At 41.5% G+C, this 23,062-nt stretch overlaps 1 protein-coding gene across 5 annotated transcripts in view; it reads right to left on the reverse strand.

Annotated features, from left to right (window-relative positions):
• Window positions 1-323: 323 nt before the first annotated feature.
• The window catches only part of TAF1A (TATA-box binding protein associated factor, RNA polymerase I subunit A), a 34,816-nt gene continuing 12,077 nt past the window's right edge, over window positions 324-23,062 (reverse strand). For all 5 annotated transcript variants that reach the window (XM_008268394.4, XM_008268396.4, XM_070055339.1 and 2 more), the window contains exons 5-11: window positions 20,474-20,672; window positions 15,055-15,185; window positions 14,130-14,288; window positions 8,060-8,126; window positions 6,541-6,664; window positions 3,500-3,654; window positions 324-762 (exon numbers count right to left, since the gene is read on the reverse strand). In XM_008268394.4, coding sequence (XP_008266616.3) covers window positions 650-762; window positions 3,500-3,654; window positions 6,541-6,664; window positions 8,060-8,126; window positions 14,130-14,288; window positions 15,055-15,185; window positions 20,474-20,672 — 948 coding nt within the window. In that variant the 3' untranslated portion in view covers window positions 324-649. The remainder of the gene's footprint in view (window positions 763-3,499; window positions 3,655-6,540; window positions 6,665-8,059; window positions 8,127-14,129; window positions 14,289-15,054; window positions 15,186-20,473; window positions 20,673-23,062) is intronic.

A 23,062-nucleotide genomic window follows, 5' to 3' on the forward strand; every position in this document is an offset into this window, starting at 1 on the left:
GGGACTTCAAAACACTTCAGATACATAATACTCATGATTATACAATAAGTAATAACTAAATTTACAATAGAGACTCGGGGTTAATTCATATACTATGTGCAAAGTATTACGCTGGAAGAGGAATGTTTAACAGAGGACTGATTCATAAAAACAAACTTTTTCAAGAATTTCATGCTCTGAGAAGAAATATCAAGACAGAAGGAGGAATTCTTTTATAATAGTCATCTCCTCCCAAAATTCCTCAACAGAACTTATCACCAAAATATTTCCCCATGGTATTAAATCTAACACTGATCAATTAGAATCAAAAAAATATAAAATCATTTCACCACAGGAGAATATTTTATTATACAATTTCAGAGGAAAATCTGCACACAATAACTGTTGTAGCACTGTATTACCTCATTAAACAAGTATTTTTCCATTTGAAAAACTATTTCTTAATAAATGCTACATTTGGCATTACAAAAAATATAAATTTTCAAGGAGCAAAGGCAATCAAACTCTTTCTCCAGCTGTAATTGATAACAAAAGAAAATATAAAAATATATAAAAATAACTTTTTGTAGCTATTAAAACACCAAATAAATACAATCAATAACTACTGAAATACTACCTAGTAACTTCTGAAAAAACAACTAAAATTTAATCAGAGTCTTGGATTTACAATATTGTATTTTTTCACTGATTTCTTCATGCGCTTAATTTTCTTCCTTAAGACCTGATGATCCTGTTTTGAGACATACCGAAAGTATCTACAGCCTAAAAAAGAAAACAAAATAAATAGTTTTAATACTTACCAAATTTTGTATTTCTACATTCTGAAAATTTTGCTTCAACACTAGCATACTAATGATTATGAAAATAGATTTGTATTATACCAATATATCATAAGCATATTCTAAGAGGTACCAACTATTAAAATGTATTACTATGAACATTTTAAGATGTTTCTGATCCTCTGGAATTAAAGCATATATTTTAGCTCAACCCCTGGTTATAGTAATATGCAAATTATATATATTATACATATTAAATACACCTTCTTCAAAAGCAAGCTATTGTAACCTCCCTCCAAACGTCAGCTTGTAAATCAGCCAGAGGGGCAACTATAACAAAAAAAGTTCTCCTTTGGAAATCTTTGTGTGCAGGATTGGAATAAACATATCCTGGGTGGGAAGACATCAAACATTTTCTGCTCCTTCCAGCCATCTTAGCAAGCAGCTGCATGGTGATCCTGAAGCTGACAAAGGGTCTAGCACTCATTAGAAGCGCTACCTGCTCTTCATGGTCTTACAATACAAAGAGGACCATTTGTCAAATACTTCTGAGAAATAAAATCATTTCTATAAGAAAAATGTAAACTTGACATTAAATAACCATAAACTACATCTGAAAATACATTTTCATTACATTCTCAATTTATTTCTGGAAAACTGCTTGGAAATATACTGTACCTTTAAGAACCATGTTATTGACCTGGCAAACAGTATGCCAGCATTTCTAACATCTTATTAGCTGGGAAGCAGAGATGTCTGCAGTATTCCTAAAATAATTTCTCTTTCTGAACATGACACTACTTTTAGAAAAACAAAATACTTTTGTTTCTGCTTTTACCTATACAAAAATCTGGAAGGAGCTTTACTACCATAACAAAAAAGAAAAGCCCATGGCCGGTGCCACGGCTCATTAGGTTAATCCTCCACCTGCGGCGCTGGCACACGGGGTTCTAGTCCTGGTTGGGGCGCCGGATTCTGTCCCGGTTGCCCTTCTTCCAGGCCAGCTCTCTGCTGTGGCCAGGGAGTGCAGTGGAGGATGGCCCAAGTGCTTGGGCCCTGCACCCCATGGGAGACCAGAAGAAGCACCTGGCTCCTACCTTCAGATCAGCGCAGTGCGCCGGCCACAGCAGCCATTGGGAAGTTAACCAAAGGAAAAGGAAGACCTTTCTCTCTGTCTCTCTCTCACTGTCTACTCTGCCTGTCAAAAAAAAAAAAAAAAAAAAAAAAAAAAAGCCCAATAAACTACAAAATTTTAACTTGTCTTAAGTCTACTAGAGAACTAAAGTCACAGGACAATCAAGAAGCCAGAATTCAAGGAGCAAAGGTCCCTTCAAGGAGAACCAGGCCTGGCTTGCCTTTAGCAGAGTTGGGGAAGAAAGGCAGGCACAAAGCAAAGGCAGACTACAACTATAATCTGAATTTGCTGAATGACAGGAACCAGAGCAAGCAGAGAACTCAGCTCAACTCCTAAGCAGGGTGACCCACCCATGCAGGAACACCCTGACAGAAAAGATGTGTCTACTTTCAGGCATGAAGATGCCTGACAGTCATGAGACACTTTAGATTTATTAGGCACTTTGATGCAACCTTCACTTAATGGCCACAACAATGCTGTGAGCAAATGAGGATAGGTGTTCTGATGCCCACTTCACAGAGAAGTTTCCCAAACGGTCTCTGACCTAAGTTACGCAGCAAGTGAACCTAAGTCATTGGACATTGTATAGACACTAAAACCTGCAGTTACCTGTACTAGACAATTCTATACTCACAAAGTAGCAGAAATTAACAGTCCAAATCACACTTCTGTTCCTTACCATCAGTGTATCAGAGAGCAATTTTTAAGTTACTGACCAGTTTAATAATTCCTTTCTTCCATAAAGCAACATTTTTCCTAATCCTAGTAACTAACTGAAACAGTCACTGAGAACACTAATTCCAAAATAATACAAACCATACCCAAAAGCGAGCTAAAGAATCTCTCTCAGATAATATATGAGAAATATATAAAAATATCTTTTTTGTAGCTATTTAAACACCAAATAAATACAATCAATAACTATCTACTGAAATACTCCCCTATCGCAGATGGCTTTCTAGTGGCCATTGTCTGGTTTACTTTCCTCATTTCTGAACAGATTTTGCAGTAGCTTCATTTTAGTACTTGGCTATCTTCATATTTCAGTGGCACAAAGCAGGTCACAGTTTTATCAGCCAAAATGTTCCATAAAGAAAAGATCAACTTCTTTTAAGAGGTATTCTTTCTCTGAAGGGGAGAAAATATTTCCTCCTTACAGGAACAGGTAAGTAAACACCATATAGTCCTACCGGATAACAATGAAGTCAATAAAGACCATTTTTGTGTTTTCAATAAAGTAGGCAATCTCAGTAAACTTTCTATACAGCAGGTCAAATGGTCACTCTGTGGAAATAGGATGCATCGAGCATCTTAATGCCCCTAACAGCACTCAAGGCAGACCATGGAGACACCCACCATCAACGGCGTGAAATCTCTATTCCTATCCCACAGAGGCTCCTTACAAGCACACTGCCTGTCCCAATTCAGGACTCATTCTTCCAATCTATAATAGTTACTTCCTAAACATCTAGTATCTATCCTTAGGCAGCTACTAGGCAAACTCTAAGATGAATGGTGGTCATACTACATGATTTCAAAATCAGCCAAAGCACTGTCTAGATAAAAAGAACACAAAAATGTGTACCTTTTCCTAACAGTATTCCAGCTACAAAAGCTTTCTCACAGGCCAAAGCTGTGTCTTCTTTCCAATCACTTTTTGCCCAAAAGAAGCTGAAGTGAAAGCCTGGCCACCAGTTTTTCCTGGAATTCCACTCTTCTTGAACCCATGCAAGATGATTCCTGAAAAAGATGTCAAAAGGCAAAGTCAGTCATGGCCATGGGAATAGATCTATACTGTCAGAGTTTACATTTACCTGGAGTCTAAGCAAAGATGACAAGGGGATATTTTCAAACTAACTTCTGAGCTTGGTCATGACATAGCACAGGATGGGCAGTAGCATGAAAGCAAATCCTTCTTTGTTCTCTGTGATCCCCACATCTCATCTTCAATTATAGCAGAGTGGTTAACAGCATAGAATCCTGGATTCAAATCTCAGACCTTCCAGTTATGACCAACGCGACCCTGGGCTGGTTGCTGAACCTGTTCTATGGACCTCAATTTTCTTAAGGGTAATACAATTAATGATACCTATCTCCCAGCACTGTTACTAGGATTAAACTGGCACAGTAGTTTAAAGAACTACTAGCTGCATAATGTCTACTACATAGTAAATATCCCCAAAATGTCAGCTATCATTACTACTTAAAAGCTACTTTAGGAGAGGGCACTGGACACAGCAGTTAAGGGAATGCTTGCATCCCAATATCAGAGTACCTGGGTTCAAGTCCCATTTCCACACCCAAAGTAAGCTTCCTGCTAATGGGCACCCCAGGTAGCAGTGGGTAATGAATCAAAGTAGCTAGGTTCCTGCCAGCTACATAGGAGACTGGGATTGGGTTCTGGACTCCTGGTTTCAGCCCGAGCCAGCCTGAGGTGTTGCAGGCATTTGGGGAGTGACCAGTAGATGGGAGATCTGTGTTTGTCTCTTTCTTGCTGCCATTCAAATAAATAATTTCTTAAGAAGCTACTTTAAAATCTTATTTAAGGGGCCAGCACCGTGGTGCACTAGGTTAATCCTCCGTCTGTGGTGCTGGCATCCCATGTGGGTGCTGGTTGTAGTCCTGGTTGCTCCTCTTCCAGTCCAACTCTCTGCTGTGGCCTGGAAAAGGAGTGGAAGATGGCCCAAGTGCTTGGGCCCCTGCACCCGCATGGGAGATCAGGAGGAAGCGCCTGGCTCCTGGCTTCGGATTGGCGCAGCTCCGGCCATTGCAGCCATTTGGGAGTGAACCAATGGAAAGAAGATCTTTTTCTCTGTCTCTCTCTCTCACTGTCTGTAACTCTGCCTGTCAAATAAATAAATTAAAAAAATATACTTAAAAAATAAAATCTTATTTAAAACTGTATACTACCAAGAATCGTTATCCAAATTAAGATGCCATTATTATACAAATATATGAATAAATAGATTTAGTAGTTGAATCCAGGCAATACTATTTATCAATAATTTAACAAAAGGGGCTAATGTTGTGGTACAATGGGTTAAGCCACTGCTTGCAACACTGGCATTCCATACCGGAGTGCCAGTTCGAGTACCGGTTATTCTGTTTCTGATCTAGCTTTATGCTAATGTGTCCAGGAAGGCAATACAGGGTAGTCCAAGTGCTTGGGCTCCTGCCACCTACATGGGAGACCTGGATGGAGTTCATGGCTCCTGGCTTAGGCCATCTGGGGAGTGAACCAGAAGATGAAAGAGCAACATTTCTCTCACTCTGCCTTTCAAATAAATAAATAAATAAATAGATCTTTTTAAAAAATAACTTAATTGAATACATACTTACTTAGCATCTACGTTCTCCTCAGGATAGAATCTTTAGAGGTTCAAAATTAACAGTACCTTTCTTGACCTTCAAGGATCTTACAGTCCAACATGGGTTTATATAGTGCTTTCAGCATGGAAAAAGGTCTATAGTAAGTTTGTCAACAAATCACACTGCCATGGTCTAAGTGCTTGTTCCCCAAAATTTGTATGCTAAAACTTAATCATCAGTGTGATGATATTGGGGTGTGCTGGGCAGTGATTATGTCATGAGGGATTAGTGACCCTTATAAAAGCAGCCCCAGAGAGCTGCCTTACTCTCTTCTCTTCCCTTCCCTTCCCTTCCCTTCCCTTCTACCATGTGAGGGCATGGCAAGAAAGACCCTCTGTGAGCTAGGATGCTGGCCCTCATGAGACACCAAATCTGCTGGCACACTGAGCTTGCACATGCCAGCCTCTGAAACTATATGAATAAATTTCTGTTGTTTATAAGCTACCCAATTTATGGTATTTTGTTATAATAGCCCAAATAGACTAAGAAACACCAAAAACACTTTATAATCAACACTGTTCTATCTCCAAGGTCAAGTCAGTTGTGAAACCTGAAGTTTCCACTGATACTAAATTTCCTAAATAATTACACCAGATATAATAATAAATACAGCCATGCTTCACTTAATGAAGGAGAAATGATCTGACTGAGAAATATGTATTTAGGTGACTGCACACAGAATGCATTTATACAAACTAACATGGCTATGACATCACCAGGTGACAAAATCTTACAGGACCATCATCATCTATGTGGTCCATTATTGATCAAAACACCACTGTGTGGTGCATGATAAACTTGATATTATGATCAGAGTTTTACATACCCATACTACTATGGACTTAATATATATTTGTGAAAAGAATGACTCAAGATGATCTTTTGAGGCTCTAAAATGCCACTGAAAAATAGCTGAGAGGAAAGCTGCTTTCCATGTGATCTGAGATGCTGGTGGAACACCTGAATATCACGGCACCATCAAATCTTATGGAGTCTTTGCCAAGAGTCTGCATGTAACACACATTTATCCCCTACTAAGATACAGTACTTACTTTGTGAACACAAAAATCCTGATAGAACTTGTCTGCTATGCCTATTTAGATTTCCTTGCTTCTGATGTCCTCAGAAGAAAACAGCTGAAGACACAGTAAAAGAAATCCAAAATAACAGGCAAACCACTTTACTTAAAAATTGACAGGTATTAGGAAATATTGTTTATGATGACCCAGTAATAAATGGCATGTATCTCATACTTACTGAATTAAAATCTGTTTCAGATATTTTGCCAAATATTTCCAAGCAGTTACATTCTTAGTGCACCCAGCAAAATCTAAGACTCCAAACAATACTTCCAACCCCAGTTTATGGTGTTCTTCTTTTTCTGCAATGGTCATAACAGTTCAAGTTTACATAAGATATTGAAGTACACAAAGCTAAAAATACATACACAGTTGATAAGACATTAATGAATCACAAGCCTTCTGGTTTGGTTAAATTCACAATTTATTATGCTCATATTCTTGTGATGAATATAAAGGTTTTAGCAATACAGTCTGTGTAATAAGGGATTTGAGTCTGTTTTTTTTTTTTTTTTTTTTTTTTGACACGCAGAGTGGACAGTGAGAGAGAGAGAGACAGAGAGAAAGGTCTTCCTTTTGCCGTTGGTTCACCCTCCAATGGCCGCCAAAGCTGGCGCGCTGCAGCTGGCGCACCGCGCTGATCCAAAGCCAGGAGCCAGGTGCTTCTCCTGGTCTCCCATGGGGTGCAGGGCCCAAGCAGTTGGGCCATCCTCCACTGCACTCCCGGGCCACAGCAGAGCGCTGGCCTGGAAGAAGGGCAACCGGGACAGAATCCGGCGCCCTGAGAGGGACTAGAACCCGGTGTGCATGACGCCGCTAGGTGGAGGATTAGCCTATTGAGCCACGGCTCCGGCCGAGTCTGATCTCTATATAGGCTATAGTCCTCTATTTATACCAAGAACATTACTGAAAGCATCTTCCTACTTGGGCATTTTTTATATGTTCTCTACTCTCAACAGAAGGATTTATGCAGTCTTGGTGCCAACTGGATATATTGAGCTGATACCCTTCTAAGAAATAAGTACATTTCTATACTGAGCTGAAGTATATTAGAGATTTAAATGAGATGAATTATATAAATAAAAGTCATTTCTCTTTTGCTAACTATTGCTATAGCAAAGTTAAGCAAATTTTTTACTGTAAAGAGCCAGATGATAAAGATTTTTAAGTTCTGCAAGCCCTACAGTCTCTATTACAACTACACAGTTCTGCCATTGTGGTACAAAAGCAGCCGTAGACAATACATAAATGAATGGACTCTAATATAACTTTATTCATAAACACAGGCAAAGGGTAGAACAATCCCTGGGCCACAGAGTACTGAACCCTATACTATAGTTTGAACAGAGAATTATAAAACAAGAATTAGGGGCTGACGTTGTGGCATAGCAGGTTAAGCCACCACCTGCGATGCCAGCATCCCATATGGGTACCAGTTCAAAACCCAACTGCTCCACTTCCAATCCAACTCCCTGCTAATGTGCCTGAGAAAGTAGCAGAAGATGGCCCAAGTACTTGGGCCCCTACAACCACAGGGAGAACTGGAAGAAGCTCTGGGCTCCTGGCTTCAGCCTGGCATGGCCCCAACCACTGCAGCCATCTACAGCAGATGGAAGACCTCTCTCATTCTCTCTCTATATATAACTCTGCTTTTCAAATAAATAAAAAAGGTAAATCTTTAAAAAAAAATTACTTACCTGATTTTTTAAGTAATGTATGGAATTCTAACATCAGTTTATGAGATGGTACAATCTGATACAAAATCTGGAAGAAAGAATAGTCTTGTAGTTTTTATACTCTGTAAAGGCAAATTCTCAAATGTCAGCCTACTTTCTTAATTGCCTAATAAACTCTCAGTAAAGGAATCAAGGATTTAAAAGATACTTTGTTTTATCTACTTTCAATTTGGGTACACAAAGATCATCCATCTAATGCTAATTTTTTAAAAAAATCTCTGCTAACAAGATAGAGGAATTGAGGGAAATGGATAGGGGTGGTGTTTTTTGCTCCTTATACACATCTATATTGCTTAACACACTAAAAACTTAAAATAACATCTTTTCAGAAGCTAGGATTGAGGAAAAAAATAAATAGAAAAATAATACCAAAAAATGTTTATTTATCAATCAGAAGAAATCAAAGAATACTTATATAAAACAAAAAAATAAAATAAAATAGGCAAGATGGCAGTTTTAGAGATTGTGTTCTGAAACACAGTACACTAAGGTAATCAGTAAATATTTTGATAATCTTTTTACACAACAGGAAGAAACTAAGATGTTTTTCTTTTTAAGAATAGAAAGGACTATTTTTGTAAATACATAAAGTGAGATTTAATGTAAAATTGTAGTACTCATTTCAACATATGTAGTATTTTTTTAAAAAGATTTATTTTATCTATTTTGAAAGACAGAGTTACACAGAGAGACAGAGAGAGGTCTTCCATCCACTGGTTCACTCCCCAGATGGCCGCAACAGCCGGGGCTGAGCCAATCCAAAGCCAGGAGCCAGGGGCTTCTTCCGGGTCTCCCACACGGGTGCCAGGGGCCCAAGGACTGCTATCCCAAGCCACAACAGAGAGCTGGATCGGAAGAGGAGCAGCTGGGACTACAACTGGCGCCCATATGGGATGCCGGCGCTTCAGGCCAGGGCTTTAACCCGCTGTGCCACAGCGCCGGCCCCAACATACTGAGTATTAGAAATAAATTCATGGGGTGATGGCGTGGCTCACTTGGTTAATCCTCCGCCTGCAGTGCCAGCATCCCACATTGGTGCCGGGTTCTAGTCCCGGTTGCTCCTCTTCCAGTCCAGCTCTCTGCTGTGGCCCGGAAGGGCAGTGGAGGATGGCCCAAGTGCTTGGGCCCCTGCATCCACATGGGAGACCAGGAGGAAGCACCTGGCTCCTGGCTTCGGATCAGTGCAGCGCTGGCCACAACGGCCATTTGCGGGGTGAACCAACGGAAGGAAGACCTTTCTCTCTGTCTCTCTGTCTGTAAGTCTACTATCGAATAAATTAAAAAAGAAAACGAAAGAAATTCATTCTGGGCCATGCTCAATGGGTTAAGTCACTACCTGTAACACCAGCACCCCACATGAGTACCAGTTCCATTCCCAACTGTTCCACTTCCAATCTAGCTCCCCATTAATGCACCTGGGAAAGCAGCACCACCTATATGGGAGACCCAGATGGAGTTCCAGGTTCCATGGACATGGCTTTGGCCTGGCCTAGCCCCAGTCATTGCAGCCATTTGGGAAATGAACCAGTGGGCAGAAGATTCTCTCTCTGTCTCTCTTTTATTTGGCCTTTAAAATAATAACAACAGAAAGAGGAAGAAGGAGAAAAGGGAGGAGGAGGAGGAGGAGGAAGAAAGAAGAAAGGGAGGAGGAAAAGGAAGAGGAAGAAAGATGATGAAGACAAAGGAAGGAAGGGAGGGAGGGAAGGAGGGAGGGAAAGGGGGAAAGAAAGCAAAAGCAGGAAAAAAAAAGAGATGAATTCATTCTGCTTGCTGGGGTATTTGGCCATACACTAAAATAATGTTAATTTCTCTTAAAAGCTTTTCAAAAATATCAATCAAGATCAATAATAAAGATCATTTCACCAACATCAAAAAATATTATGAAAACTTGATTCCTACCAAACTCACATTTTCCCATGATGCATGGAATTCTATAAATGGTTCAATTCACTGTTTTGTTTTGTTTTGTTTTAAGATTTTATTTATTTATTTGAGAGGTTGAGTTACAGACAGTGAGAGGAAGAGGCAGAGAGAAAGGTCTTCCTTCCGTTGGTTCATTCCCCAAATGGCCTCAAGGGCCACAGCTGTGCAGATCCAAAGCCAGGAGCCAGGAGTTTCTTCTGGGTTTCCCACGTGGGTGCAGGGGCCCAAGCCTTGGGCCATCTTCTACTGCTTTCCCAGGCCGAAGCATAGAGCTGGATTAGAAGAGGAGCAGCTGGGACTAGAACTGGCACCCATATGGTATGCTGGCGCCACGCACAGAGGATTAGCCTACTGCATGACGGCGCAGGCCCCTACTTAGATTTTTCAAACTGAATTTAACATAGGTACTAGAAGTGTATATAAATCATGAGTGAGAGTCAATAAATGATTAAAAACTGACCACTAGCTAAAAAACACCAACAATTCAATACCTAAAAATTAAGCAATCCAATTCAAAGGAGGGCAAAGGACTTGAACAAATACACACACAGACACAGACACACACACACACACACACACACAATATGTACAATATAAGAAGTTATTAAGGTAATGCAATTGAGATACCACTTCATATCCACCAGGATCGTTACTGTCAAAAAAAAAAAAAGAAAAAAAGAAAGAAAGAAAGAAACAGTGGTAAGGATGTGGAAAAACTGGAATTCTCATGCATTGCTGGTGGGAATGTAAATTATCACACAGCTGCTATGGAAAACAAAGAATTAACATATCATCCAGGGGCCAGTGCTGTGGCATAGTGGGTAAAGCTGCCACCTGCAGTGCCAGCATCCCACGTGGGCATGGGTTTGAATCCCGGCTGCTCCTCTTCCGATACAGCTCTTTGCTATGGCCTGGGAAAGCACTGGAGGATAGTCCAAGTCTTTGGGCCCCTGCACTCATGCGGGAGACCCAGAAGAAGCTCCTGGCTCCTGGCTTCGGATCAGCCCAGCTCCAGTCATTGCAGCCATCTGGGTGTGTGTGAGGCAGCGGATGGAAGTCCTCCTCCTCCCCCCCACCCCCCGCATCTAACTCTTTCAAGTAAATAATCTTTAAAAAAAAAAAAAAGGGAAAAAAAAAAAAAAAAAAAAACAGATCATCCAGTGATTCCACTCTTAGGTTTATACCCAAAAAGCTGGAAGCACAGACTCAAATACTTGTCCCTCAATTTCACAGTAGTGTTATTTACAATAAGCAAACAGTGGACAGAACTCAAATGTCTATCAAATCAACATGAGTGAATAAGCAAAATGTGGTATATACATAAAATGGAATATTGTGCCTTTAAAAGGATGGAAACTGACACATGCTATGACATAGATGAACCCTGAAAAACATTATGTATTCTTTGTGAAATTAGCAAAATACAAAAGGACAAATATTATATGATCCCACTTATCTGGGCTACCCAGAACAGGTAAATTCTTAGACACAGCAATTAAAGTGCTGATTTCCAGAGACAAAGGGGTGGGGCCAATGGGAAGTTACTGTCTACAGATAGAGAGTGGCTATTTGGGATAATGAAAAAGCTCTGGAAATAGTGCTATGTACATAATGCTAAACTATAAATTTTTTTTTTTTTTTTTTTTTTTTTTTTTTTTTTTTTTTGACAGGCAGAGTGGACAGTGAGAGAGAGAGACAGAGAGAGAAAGGTCTTCCTTTTGCCGTTGGTTCACCCTCCAATGGCCGCCGCTGCAGCCGGCGCACCGCGCTGATCCTGGCAGGAGCCAGGAGCCAGGTGCTTTTCCTGGTCTCCCATGGGGTGCAGGGCCCAAGCACCTGGGCCATCCTCCACTGCACTCCCTGGCCACAGCAGAGAGCTGGCCTGGAAGAGGGGCAACCGGGACAGAATCCGGCGCCCCAACCGGGACTAGAACCCGGTGTGCCGGCGCCGCAAGGTGGAGGATTAGCCTAGTGAGCCACGGCGCCGGCTCTAAACTATAAATTTTAAGGGCTGGCACTGTGGCACAGTGGGTTGGGCCGTCTGAGATGCCATATCCCGTATAGGCATTTGTTCGAGTCCTGGCTGCTCCACTTCCGATCCAGGTCCCTGCTGGTGCACCAGGGAAAGCAGCTGAGGATGGCCCAAGTCCTTGGGCCCCTGAACCAACATGGGAGACCTGAAGGAAGCTCCTGGCTTCAGCCTGTCCCAGACCCAATCATTGCAGCTGTTTGGGGAGTGAACCAGTGGATGGAGGATTTCTCTCTCTGTAACTCTGACTTTCAAATAAATAAAATCTTTAAAAAAAATTCTTTTTATGTTACATATACATATGTTAGGTATATATTCATCAACATATATATACTAAAAACTAAAAAACAACTCAGAGAGAAATTAAACACCTAAATGAATAGATAGATATGCCATGTTCAGTTTGGAAACTTCTATTATTAAGATGTCAAGTCTCCCAACACAAATGTCCAGATGCCAAATCCCAGCAAGAATTTTTATAGCAACAGACTAATATTAAGGCAAAGGACCTAGCCAAAAACAATTTTCGAAACAAAAAATATCATGAATTTCACTATATGATTTTAAGACTCATAAGAAACCTACAGTAATCATGGTATTGGTATAAAGACAGAAATATACATCACTAGAACACGGCAGAACCCATAAATTGATTTTCAATAGTTATTACCAAGAGGGAAAATTACCAAGGGGAAAGAATAGTTGTTTCTGGTAAACAGTGCCAGAACGACCATCTGGAAAAAAAAATAAACTTTGACGCACAGACCTCATACAACACACAAAAAATTACCTAAATATCAAAAACACAGTAGTTACTCGAAGATTCCATTTATATGACATTCTTAAGGATGTAAAACTAATTTCTAACTACAAAAAGCACACAAGTGACTGCCTGGGAACTAGAATGTGTGCGTGGATTGGTTGTATAAGGAAATAAGGGGCTTTTGGGGGTTATAAAAATGTTCTAAATCTTAATTATCATGGTTCAGTGTTTGCATATATTTCCTAAAAAACATCCGGGTGCACTTACTATATATAAATTAAATTTCAATAAAGTTGACCTTCAAAGGATATCGATACAATAAAAAAAGAGAGAAAGAAAAGAAAAATATATCGATAGAGTTTTTAAACAGAGTGGCAGAGTTTCTTAAATACTGAATTTCTCTCTCCACTCCCTTGGGTGATGGGAGCAGGAGTGTCTACCTACAGCCAGCAGATGGAGGACCTTTCTGTTTACTTCAGTGTACCACACATGAAGTGTAATTTTCCATGGGCACTATGACAGTTGGAAAGCAATGAACTATAGTATGGCTTTTTTTTTTTTTTTTTTAGATGTATTTATTTATTTGAAAGGCAGAGTCAGAGAGAGGCAGAGGCAGAGGCAGAGAGAGAGCGAGAGCGAGAAAGATAGGTCTTCCATCCATTGGTTCACTTACCAGGTCGCTGCAACGGCTGGAGCTGCACCAATCCAAGGCAAGGAACCAGGAGTTTGTTCAGGATCTCCCACACGGGTGGCAGGGGCCCAAGCACTTGGGCCATCTTCTACTGCTCTCCCAGGCCACAGCAGAGAGCTGGATCAGAAGAGGGCAGCCAGGATTCAAACCAGCATCCCTAAGGGATGCCAGCACTGAAGGCAGCAGCTTTACCCACTACGCCATAGCACCAACCCTTACATAGTTTTAACACAGATCCCCAACTCTGTTCAAACACTAAGATAAAAATTATGTACTTTAATGGGGCCAGCACTGTGTTACAGTAGGTAAAGCAACCATCTGAAATGATGGTATCTCATATAGCCATTGGATCAAGTCTCGGCTGCTCCACCTCCTATCCAGCTCTCCCCTAGCTAGCTCCCCTCATCCAGCTTCCAGCTAATGTGCCTAGGAAAGCAGCGGAAGATGGACCAAGTACTTGGGCCTCACACCCACATGGGAGACCGGGAAGAAGTTCCTGGTTCCTGGCTTTGGTCTGGCCCAGCCCTGACCATTGCAGCCATTTGGGTAGTGAACCAGCACATGGAAGATCTCTCTCTCTTTCAAATTAAAAAAATAAATTAATAAAAAAATAAAAATTCTATACCTTAAGCACACTTAACAGTTTTGCTCTTGGTGCCTTCTCTCTCTTCAGAAAGTTGTATAAGTAGATATGGGCATTTGGATTTGATGGAAACTTTTCATCATATGCATAATTAGTGAGGACTTTTCGGGCTCTATCTTGATCACCACAGAATTCCAGCATCTATATAAAAGAAGCAATAACATCTCAGCTAATGATCTAAGACAGTCATGCAAAAGACAGCTTAACTCAACTGCTGGGGATAAAATACTTGCACAACTGACAAATAATACCACACAGAGAACAACAGTAATGCTAACTTTTGCTTCCATTAGCACATGTTACAACATCTATGGAACAAGATCACTCATAACAAAGACCTTTTCCTTACAAGAAGTGTAGTTTTAGAGGTTTTTTCTGGCAAGCACAAGTACCACTGTAGTACTCATGGATTTTCACAAAGCCAATTATGTTGAAGATTTATTCCTAGCGTCTGGTGCCACAGTCCTCTGTCCTTTTATGACTCTAGAAGAACCGGACATCTTCACAAACTTCCTAAAAGTCATTTTTCTTCATCCCATGCTCTGTGGCCTAGTTTCAGATTTTTGTCCTCTCCCCTTCTAAATCCCACCAAATTATAAAAGATCTTTCTGCTTTTCTTTTAAGCTCAACAAGAATAACACAAAATTGACATTTACAACTCTACCGTTTTTTATATACTTTGGCCACAACAGGTTATCCAGTGGTGAAAATCAACAAGAGTTACATTTACATTATACAAAATTTCTGTAAAATAAAAAGAAATTATTCCAACTAAAAAAGAGATACCACAGTGGGTAAGGGAAGTTACAAGTTTCACTAGGTTTCTTTTGACCAGTGAAGGTAAGGCAAGCAGTCTTTGCATAGGTTTATTACAAAATGAAACATTATTTTATAAAAGTCTATATACCTCTACGTAACTCTTCACAAAAGGGTCCCAAACTCCTGGAGTTTCAATCAATGCACCAAGGTTTGCAGATGTCTTGCAACTGTGGCTGAGCATACTTCGGGATGCAGTGCCATAAGAATAATCATCTTTATCTGCCCAAAGATAAAAGATTTCTAAGTCACTCACTACTGAGGATTTCTGTTAAATTACTAATTGTCGCTCCCCGTCTTCGTGGAGGAACGACACAGGATTCTGCGTTGTTCTTTCGTCTGCTCGGCCCTCCCCGGGTTTGCTGCTGGTTCTTCCCGGGTTGGCTGCTGACCCTTCCACCTCCGTGGAAGGGCAGTTCCCCCTGGCCACCTTCCCCACTTCCGCAGGGGAGCGGCACACCGCCGGCCGGCTCTCTCAGGGGCTGCACAGGAGTTCCTTCAGATAGATGTTCCCCTTAGATGTTCCTGGTGCATGTTGTCTCTCTCCTCCTTTATAGTCCTCCTCCGCCCACATGCCGAGTACGCTGCTCTCCTCCAATCAGGAGCAGGATCAGCTCCTGGAGGTCATCACTCAAGTTGGCAAGAGGCAGCTGCGTAGAAGCTGTTTTCTCCTCTCCCAGCGCCATATTGTGGGAGAGCAGATGCACAGAATAAGTCTTAATTCCAGTAACTTAGTCCAGTCCGGGTTGCTCCCCACAACTAATCACAAAAGTTCCCACAAGAAAAGCTCAGATCCTGATGCCTTCACTGGTGAATTCTACTAAACATTTCAAGAAAAATATTAATTCTTCACAAACTCTTCCCAAAGTAAGAAAAGAAAGAACACTCCAACTTTTTTTGAAGCCAGTATTACCGATACCAAAAGGAGTCAAAGACAATACAAGGAAGAAAATCATCACCCGGTATATGAATATAGATGCAAAAATCCTCAAAAAAATACTAGCAAACTAAATCTAATGGAAAAGAATTATATACCACATCTACAAAGTCAAGGTTAGCTCAACAACTGAAAATCAACGGATACAAGAGAGATCTATTGATTTAAACCAAAACAAAAATGGACAAAATCCCATAATCATCTCAACAGATGCAGAAAAAGCCTTTGACAAAATTGAGTAAGCCTTCACAATGAAAACATTCAACAAGAACTTTCTCAATCTGATAAAGGGCATTTATGAAAACAGCATAACTAACATCAAACTTAAGGATGAAAGATGGCATGGTTTTCCCCTAAAATCAGAAACAAGACAAGAATTTCCTCTCTCACTAATTCTGCTCATTACACTGGAGGTTTTAGCCAAGACAATTAAGCAAGAAAATACAAAAGACATCCAGATTGATGGGGCTGGTGTTGTAGTACAGCGGGTAAAGCCACTGCCGGCAATGCTGGCATCCCAATGGGCAACAATTCGAGTCCTGGCTATTCCACTTCCGATCCAGCTCCTTGCTAATGTGCCTGGAAAATCAGTGAAGATGGCCAAGTATTACTTGGGCCTCCTAACCCACATAGGAGACCAGGAAGAAGTTCCTAGCTCCTGGCTTTGGCCTGGTCCAGCCCTGACTGTTGAGGCCATTTGGGCAGTGAGACCACATATGGAAGGTCTTTGTCTCTCACTCTCTCCTTCTGTAACTGCCTTTTAAATAAAAAAATAAAATCAAATAAATCTTTTTTTTATTTATTTATTTATTTATTTTTTTTGACACGCAGAGTGGACAGTGAGAGAGAAAGAGACAGAGAGAAAGGTCTTCCTTTTGCCGTTGATTCACCCTCCAATGGCCGCCACAGCCGGCACGCTGCGGCTGGTGCACCAAGCTGATCCGAAGCCAGGAGCCAGATGCTTCTCCTGGTCTCCCATGTGGGTGCAGGGCCCAAACACTTGGGCCATCCTCCACTGCCTTCCCGGGCCACAGCAGAGAGCTGGACTGGAAGAGGAGCGACCAGGACTAGGACCCTGGGTGCCAGCGCCGCAGGTGGAGGATTAGCTTATTGAGCCGCGGCGCCAGCCTAAAATAAAATAAAAAAGACGTCCAGATTGAAAAGACAACCTCATTTGCAGATGACATGATCTCGTACACAGAAAACCCTAAGAATCCACTAAAAACTAGTTAGAATAAATGATTCACCAATGAAAAATAAGACAACTGTTGGAAACTGTTGGGAAAATTGCAGGGAAGTTATACCCTCACACACTACTATTGGGAATGTAAAACGGTGCAGCTACTTTGAATAGTCCAGAACAGTCACATGACCCAGCAATGTCTACCCACATATGTCTACACAAAAACTTATACACAAGGGGGCCAGCAGTGGGCTGGGCCTCCACCTGTGGCACCGGCATTCAATATGGGCGCCAGTTCATGTCCTGCTGCTCCTCTTCTGATCCAGCTCTCTGCTATGGCATGGGAAAGCAGCAGAAGATGGCCCAAGTGCTTAGGCCCCTGCAACCACATGGGGGACCCAGAGGAAGCACCTGGCTCTTGATTTCGGATCGCCCCAGCTCCAGCCATTGTAGCGGCCACATGGAGAGTGAGCCAGCAGATTTAAGACCTTTCTCTCTCTCCCTCTCTGTCTATAACTCTACCTCTCAAATGAATAAAATCTTTTAAAAAATATTTTATTCATTCAAGAGGCAGGGAGACATGGTTCCCATCTGCTGGTTCACTGTACAAATGCACCCAAAGGTTGGGGCTGGACCAGAATAAAGCCAGGAGCCAGGAACTCCAGGTCTCTCCAAATGCCCACAACGGCTGGCCTGGACCAAGCCAAGGCTATTAGCCAGGAGATGCAGGTTTCCCATATGGTTGCCAGGGACAACAACTCTGAACCATCACCTACTGCCTCGAAGGGTTAACACCAGCAAAAAGCTGGATTTAGAAGCAAAGTCATGACTCCAACCCAGGAAATTGGAAAAGAGAAGTTAAGTGTCTTAAGTATTAGGCCAATTGCCCCTAAAAAGACATTAGACTTAAAGATTATCTAAAAGTTCCACAAGGCCAGTGTCATGGTTCAGCAGTTAAGCCACTGCCTACAATGCTGGTAATCCACGTGGGCACGAGTTTGAGTCACAGCTGCTCTCCTTCTGAGCTAGCTCCTTGCTAATGCACCTGGGAAGGTAGCAGAACACGGTCCAAATCCTTGGGCCCCTGCACTCGTGTGGGAGTCCCAGATGGGGTTCCATGCTCTTAGCTTTGGCCTGGCCCAGCCCTAGCCATCGTTGGCCACTTGGGTAGTCAACCAGCAGGTAGAGGTTCATTCTCTTTCACTCCTTGCCTTTCAAATAAATAAATAAATCTTTTTGAAAAATTGCATATATTACCCCCATTTGCTATAGAACAAAACGTCAGCTGCAGAAAGGTACTGAATCATCTACCCACGTGAGTGACCGTAAAAATGCCACGTTCTCACGGATTTCATCATCAAATATTTGCTTGACTTGTGCCTAACCCTGTGTAAGAAAAGTACATATTGACTTTAATACTTATCTAATCAATTCATATCAGCAAGCAAAGCATTTTTTAAAAGAAATATTACACAAAAAATCATGGCCAAATTAAAACAGAGGACACACGATGTCAAAAGATTGCTTAAATGGGAAGTTTAACTGGGAAGATACAACATAAACCATACCTGAAAATGTTAATTAAAAACCAAGAGATGAAGAGCTGAACGATGCTGACCATGCAGCTGATATACTGGATCTAAGGCAGAGGGATGAAGGATTCCGAGGGTCCAGTGAACCCTGAAGGGCAGGGGCATTCTAGAGGAGGAGACTGCACTAACACAATATATGCATTTCAGCATTTCAGAAACGCCTTGGGACAGCTCAGACAAGAGGGAAGGAAATGAGACTAGTCAATCAACATGCCTAGAGACAAAGAAAATACTATTTATCACATAAGGATAATAAGGAAATACTGCTGATCACATATAAAGTGATGAATACTAGGACTAGGATCTGGATGAAATCATGAAAATAGAAGAGTTAATCCTAGAGAAACCATGGGAAAAAACTAGACAAGGGAAAGAAAAGTAGACAATTCTATAGCTCCAAAGAGGAGGAGGGTAGAAGATGACAGCACCAAAGATGACGAGAAGGGGAATTCAGTTTGAGAACTGCAGGGTCAATTTTTAGTATAGTCAGTGAGTCAAGAAAACTTTCCATTATAACCCCATATAGAAATGAAATGACTTTATCTTGACATATTCTTTAAACTTGTTATTCTAAGAAATAAAGTAAATTCCATTCTAAACACAAAGAAATGTTTATATATACACATATATGTATATTATATTACATATGCATTATGTATATATATCACTATATATAATATATGTAACATACATAAAATAAAGACTGCTGAAGAAAGTTTGTAAGCTTTCTTAGAAATTGACAAAGATCTGTCTTGGCCAAACTCCTGCCAGGCTCCTCTGAGGACTTGAACAAACATGAAAATAACTTCCAGCGGCTGAAAGGCACATTCCTAGGATGATAACAGCCCCCTTAAAGTAGCAGCCTGACAAAAAAGCTCAAGGCGGCCAGAATTTACTGTTGGTGCCAATCAACACCTAAAGACAGGGACCCATCTCCCAGTCTCTACAAGAGGGCTGGAGCACATGGGTTTCACGTGGACCAACTCTCCCTTCTGCTTTTTGTAATTTTTCACTTCCCTGATTCTGGTTAAGGCTCCAACATCCTCCCCAACCCCACCCCTCACTCTCCCCAAGTCACTTCACACAATCTGAAGTGGAATTTAGCTCTTTCTCCTACTATCAGCAGTTACTGAATAAAAAGGTGGTTTCTACCACTGATGAATGTCTAGCTATGTTTATCTTTAACAAAATTATGTTTTCAAAAAGAGTAATGAATCCAAAATGGTCTGAACTTAATTATGAACCATCTAATTTTTTTTTTTTTATTTTTTTATTTTTTTTTTTTTTTTGGGACAGGCAGAGTTAGTGAGAGAGAGACAGAGAGAAAGGTCTTTCTTCCGTTGGTTCACCCCCCAGATGGCCACTACGGCCGGCATGTTGCAGGCAGCGCGCCAATCTGAAGCCAGGAGCCAGGTGCTTCCTCCTGGTCTCCCATGGGGTACAGGGCCCAAGTACTTGGGCCATCCTCCACTGCCTTCCCAGGCCACAGCAGAGAGCTGGACGGGAAGAGGAGCAACCGGGACAGAATCCGGCACCCCAACCAGGACTAGAACCCGGAGTGCCGGTGCCGCAGATGGAGGATTAGCCTAGTGAGCTTCGGCGCCAGCCGAACCATCTAATTTGTGACTAAAAAGTTTTTTGATAGTATCAGAAATATTAAAGGATAGTCAAGAATTTTAGATCAATAAAATGTGAACTCTGTAATATCTGAAGTCAGTGTGGGATACTAGATTACTCTTTAAGATCCCTCTGCCCTCAGTCTCATCACCATAAGAAAAGATTTTTCATATTCACTTACCAAGCTTTGACAATTCCATCTTCTTTTTTGACCAAGTGTAATACTGCAAAAGCCCTTTGTAGGCGTGAACAAGATTGATCAATATTTCCTGGGAAGATGACTTCTCACCGTATCTCCATGTCTCTGCCTGACTTAGATTTCTGTTTGCATCCTCCAGCATTCCATGATGCACAAGGTACAGTGCATGTTGTAGGGAGATCTGCAATAGTAAGATACAGCCCACAAACATTTTAGTCAGGAGATAACGACTAAAAAAAAATCAGTAAATATATGATATCTGCTGGGCTGAGATCTTGGTAAAACACAAATGACATGATACTGTCATCAACATTTTTCATTTAGAAAAGAGGAAAGACACAGGAAACAACACTCTAGATGAGAGTTAAATTATGCCAACTCACGAACAGAAGGCAGTGTGATACAGGGGAAAAAAAAAACAGAGGCGTTGAAGACAGAGTGCCCTGGTTCACATGCCACTTACAAGCTAAATGAGGGGCCAGCGCCGTGGTGCAGTAGGTTAATCCTCTGCCTGTGGCACTGGCATCCCATATGGGCGCCGGTTCTAGCCCTGGCTGCTCCACTTCCAGTCTACTCTTTGCTATGGCCTGGGAAAGCAGCAGAACATGGCTTAAGTGCGTGGGCCCCTGCACCTACGTGGGAAACCCTGAAGAAGCACCTGGCTCCTGGCTTCAGATCGGCGCAGCTCCGGCCATTGTGGCCACTTGGGGAATGAACCAATGGAAGGAAGACTTTTCTATCTCTCCCTCTCACTGTCTGTAACTATAACTCTCAAATAAAAATAAACAAAATCTTTAAAAAAATAAAAAGCTAAATTAACTATGTAAGTTATCCACCCCTTGTGAGTCTCATCTGTTATATGGAACAATTATTATTAACTTTTCAGAAGGGTATTTTTGAGAATCAATGAGATAATACCATCCAATGCCTGGTTGGGCCCATAGCAGACAACCAATAAATATAACAATGTTATACATGTATAAACTCAAAGAAAACATCTTAATAAGGGGTGTTGAAAAACAGCTTTAGTTCAGGTGGAAAAGACAATGTAAAAATACTACACAAAAAGGAACAGTACAAGAAGAGAGGACATTAGTAAGGAGAATAATGGGAAACACAATGAAACACATGGGTAGAGCAGATCATGAAGTTCAAGGTCCCCATCTCAAACTACTGCAATTATTTCTCAACTAACCTCTCCCTTCTTGCCCCCCTACAATCCATCATCCATGCAATTACCAAAGAAATCCCATTTTGTTACTCGTTTCTGTAAAAGCCCCCAACGGTTCACACTGTCTGCAGAATAAACCCCAAGCTCCCTAAGTATGGCACACAGTGCCCAGCCTACTTCCTCTGGCTTCCATTCAAGTAATTTTCAGAGTAACTAGAGCATGGGACACGGGGCTATCGAATCTCTGTCACCCCTGCCACGCCAGAGCACCCTTTCCTTAGTCTGCCTATTGAACCCCACTCGCTGTTTCAAACTCATCTCACACATCACGTCCTACCTTTTCCTGGTCCCCCTATTCATCAATCCCAGCCCTCTCCAATTCCAAAGACAACCACTTCTCCTTCACCTTTTTACTGCATGCTGCATTCTCTACCGTGGTACCCATAACACTTTTTTCCATTTAAATGCCTGTCCCTTCTACAGCACATTGCCTGAAAAACTGCAGTGGCTTTCTGCTTATTCTAATTATCACTCTTGGGTGTGGAAGAAATGAGATTTCCTTCCAGTTTCTTTACTTGAACTGAGTAGATTCCATGCACCAAAAGAAGCCTGGCCAATTGGTTAGTTAAAACTCCACGCTCCCTTTCCAATCAAACAGCTACCCAGTTTCTTCCTGGAAAGAGAGGAGAGCGCCCATTAAGGCAGGCCTTTCCTTTCCCAACTTGTTCAGCTCGAAGTCTCTTCCTTACATGGAACCATAAGCTGCCTCTACTCAATTTCCACTTGTCAGAGAGCATCTGGCACAAAACTATTCATACTCAGAAATTTTTTTCTAAATTAATTAAGATCTAAAAAAGAATCCTAAACTGCGAAAATTCATTTTCAAAATTAGAAAGCAGTATTTATATAAATAGGTGCAGCCACAGTAGACAACCATTTAGCAATTCTTGAAAAATGTGGGGCCAGCATTGTGGCACAGGTTAATGCCCTGGCCTGAAGTGCCAGCATCCCATATGGGTGCCGGTTCGAGACCCGGCTGCTCCACTTCAGATCCAGCTCTCTGCTATGGCCTGGGAAAGCAGAAGATAGCCCAAGTACTTGGGCCCCTGTACCCATGTGGGAGACCCGGAAGAAGCTCCTGGCTCCTGGCTTCAGATCAGCGCAGCTCTGGCCGTTGCAGCCAATTGAGGAGTGAACCATTGGATGGAAGACCTCTCTTTCTCTTTCTCTCTCTCTCTCTGCCTCTCTCTGTGTAACTCTGACTTTCAAATAAATAAGTAAATAAATAAATCTTTAAAAACATTAAACATAGGGATGGACCCAAAAGAACTGAAAATGGTGACTGAAACAGATAATTTCAAGCCAATGTTCATTGAAGTATGATTTACAACAGCCATATC

The sequence above is a fragment of the Oryctolagus cuniculus genome, chromosome 13 (genome assembly GCF_964237555.1).
Source record: "Oryctolagus cuniculus chromosome 13, mOryCun1.1, whole genome shotgun sequence".
Lineage (NCBI taxonomy): Eukaryota > Metazoa > Chordata > Mammalia > Lagomorpha > Leporidae > Oryctolagus > Oryctolagus cuniculus.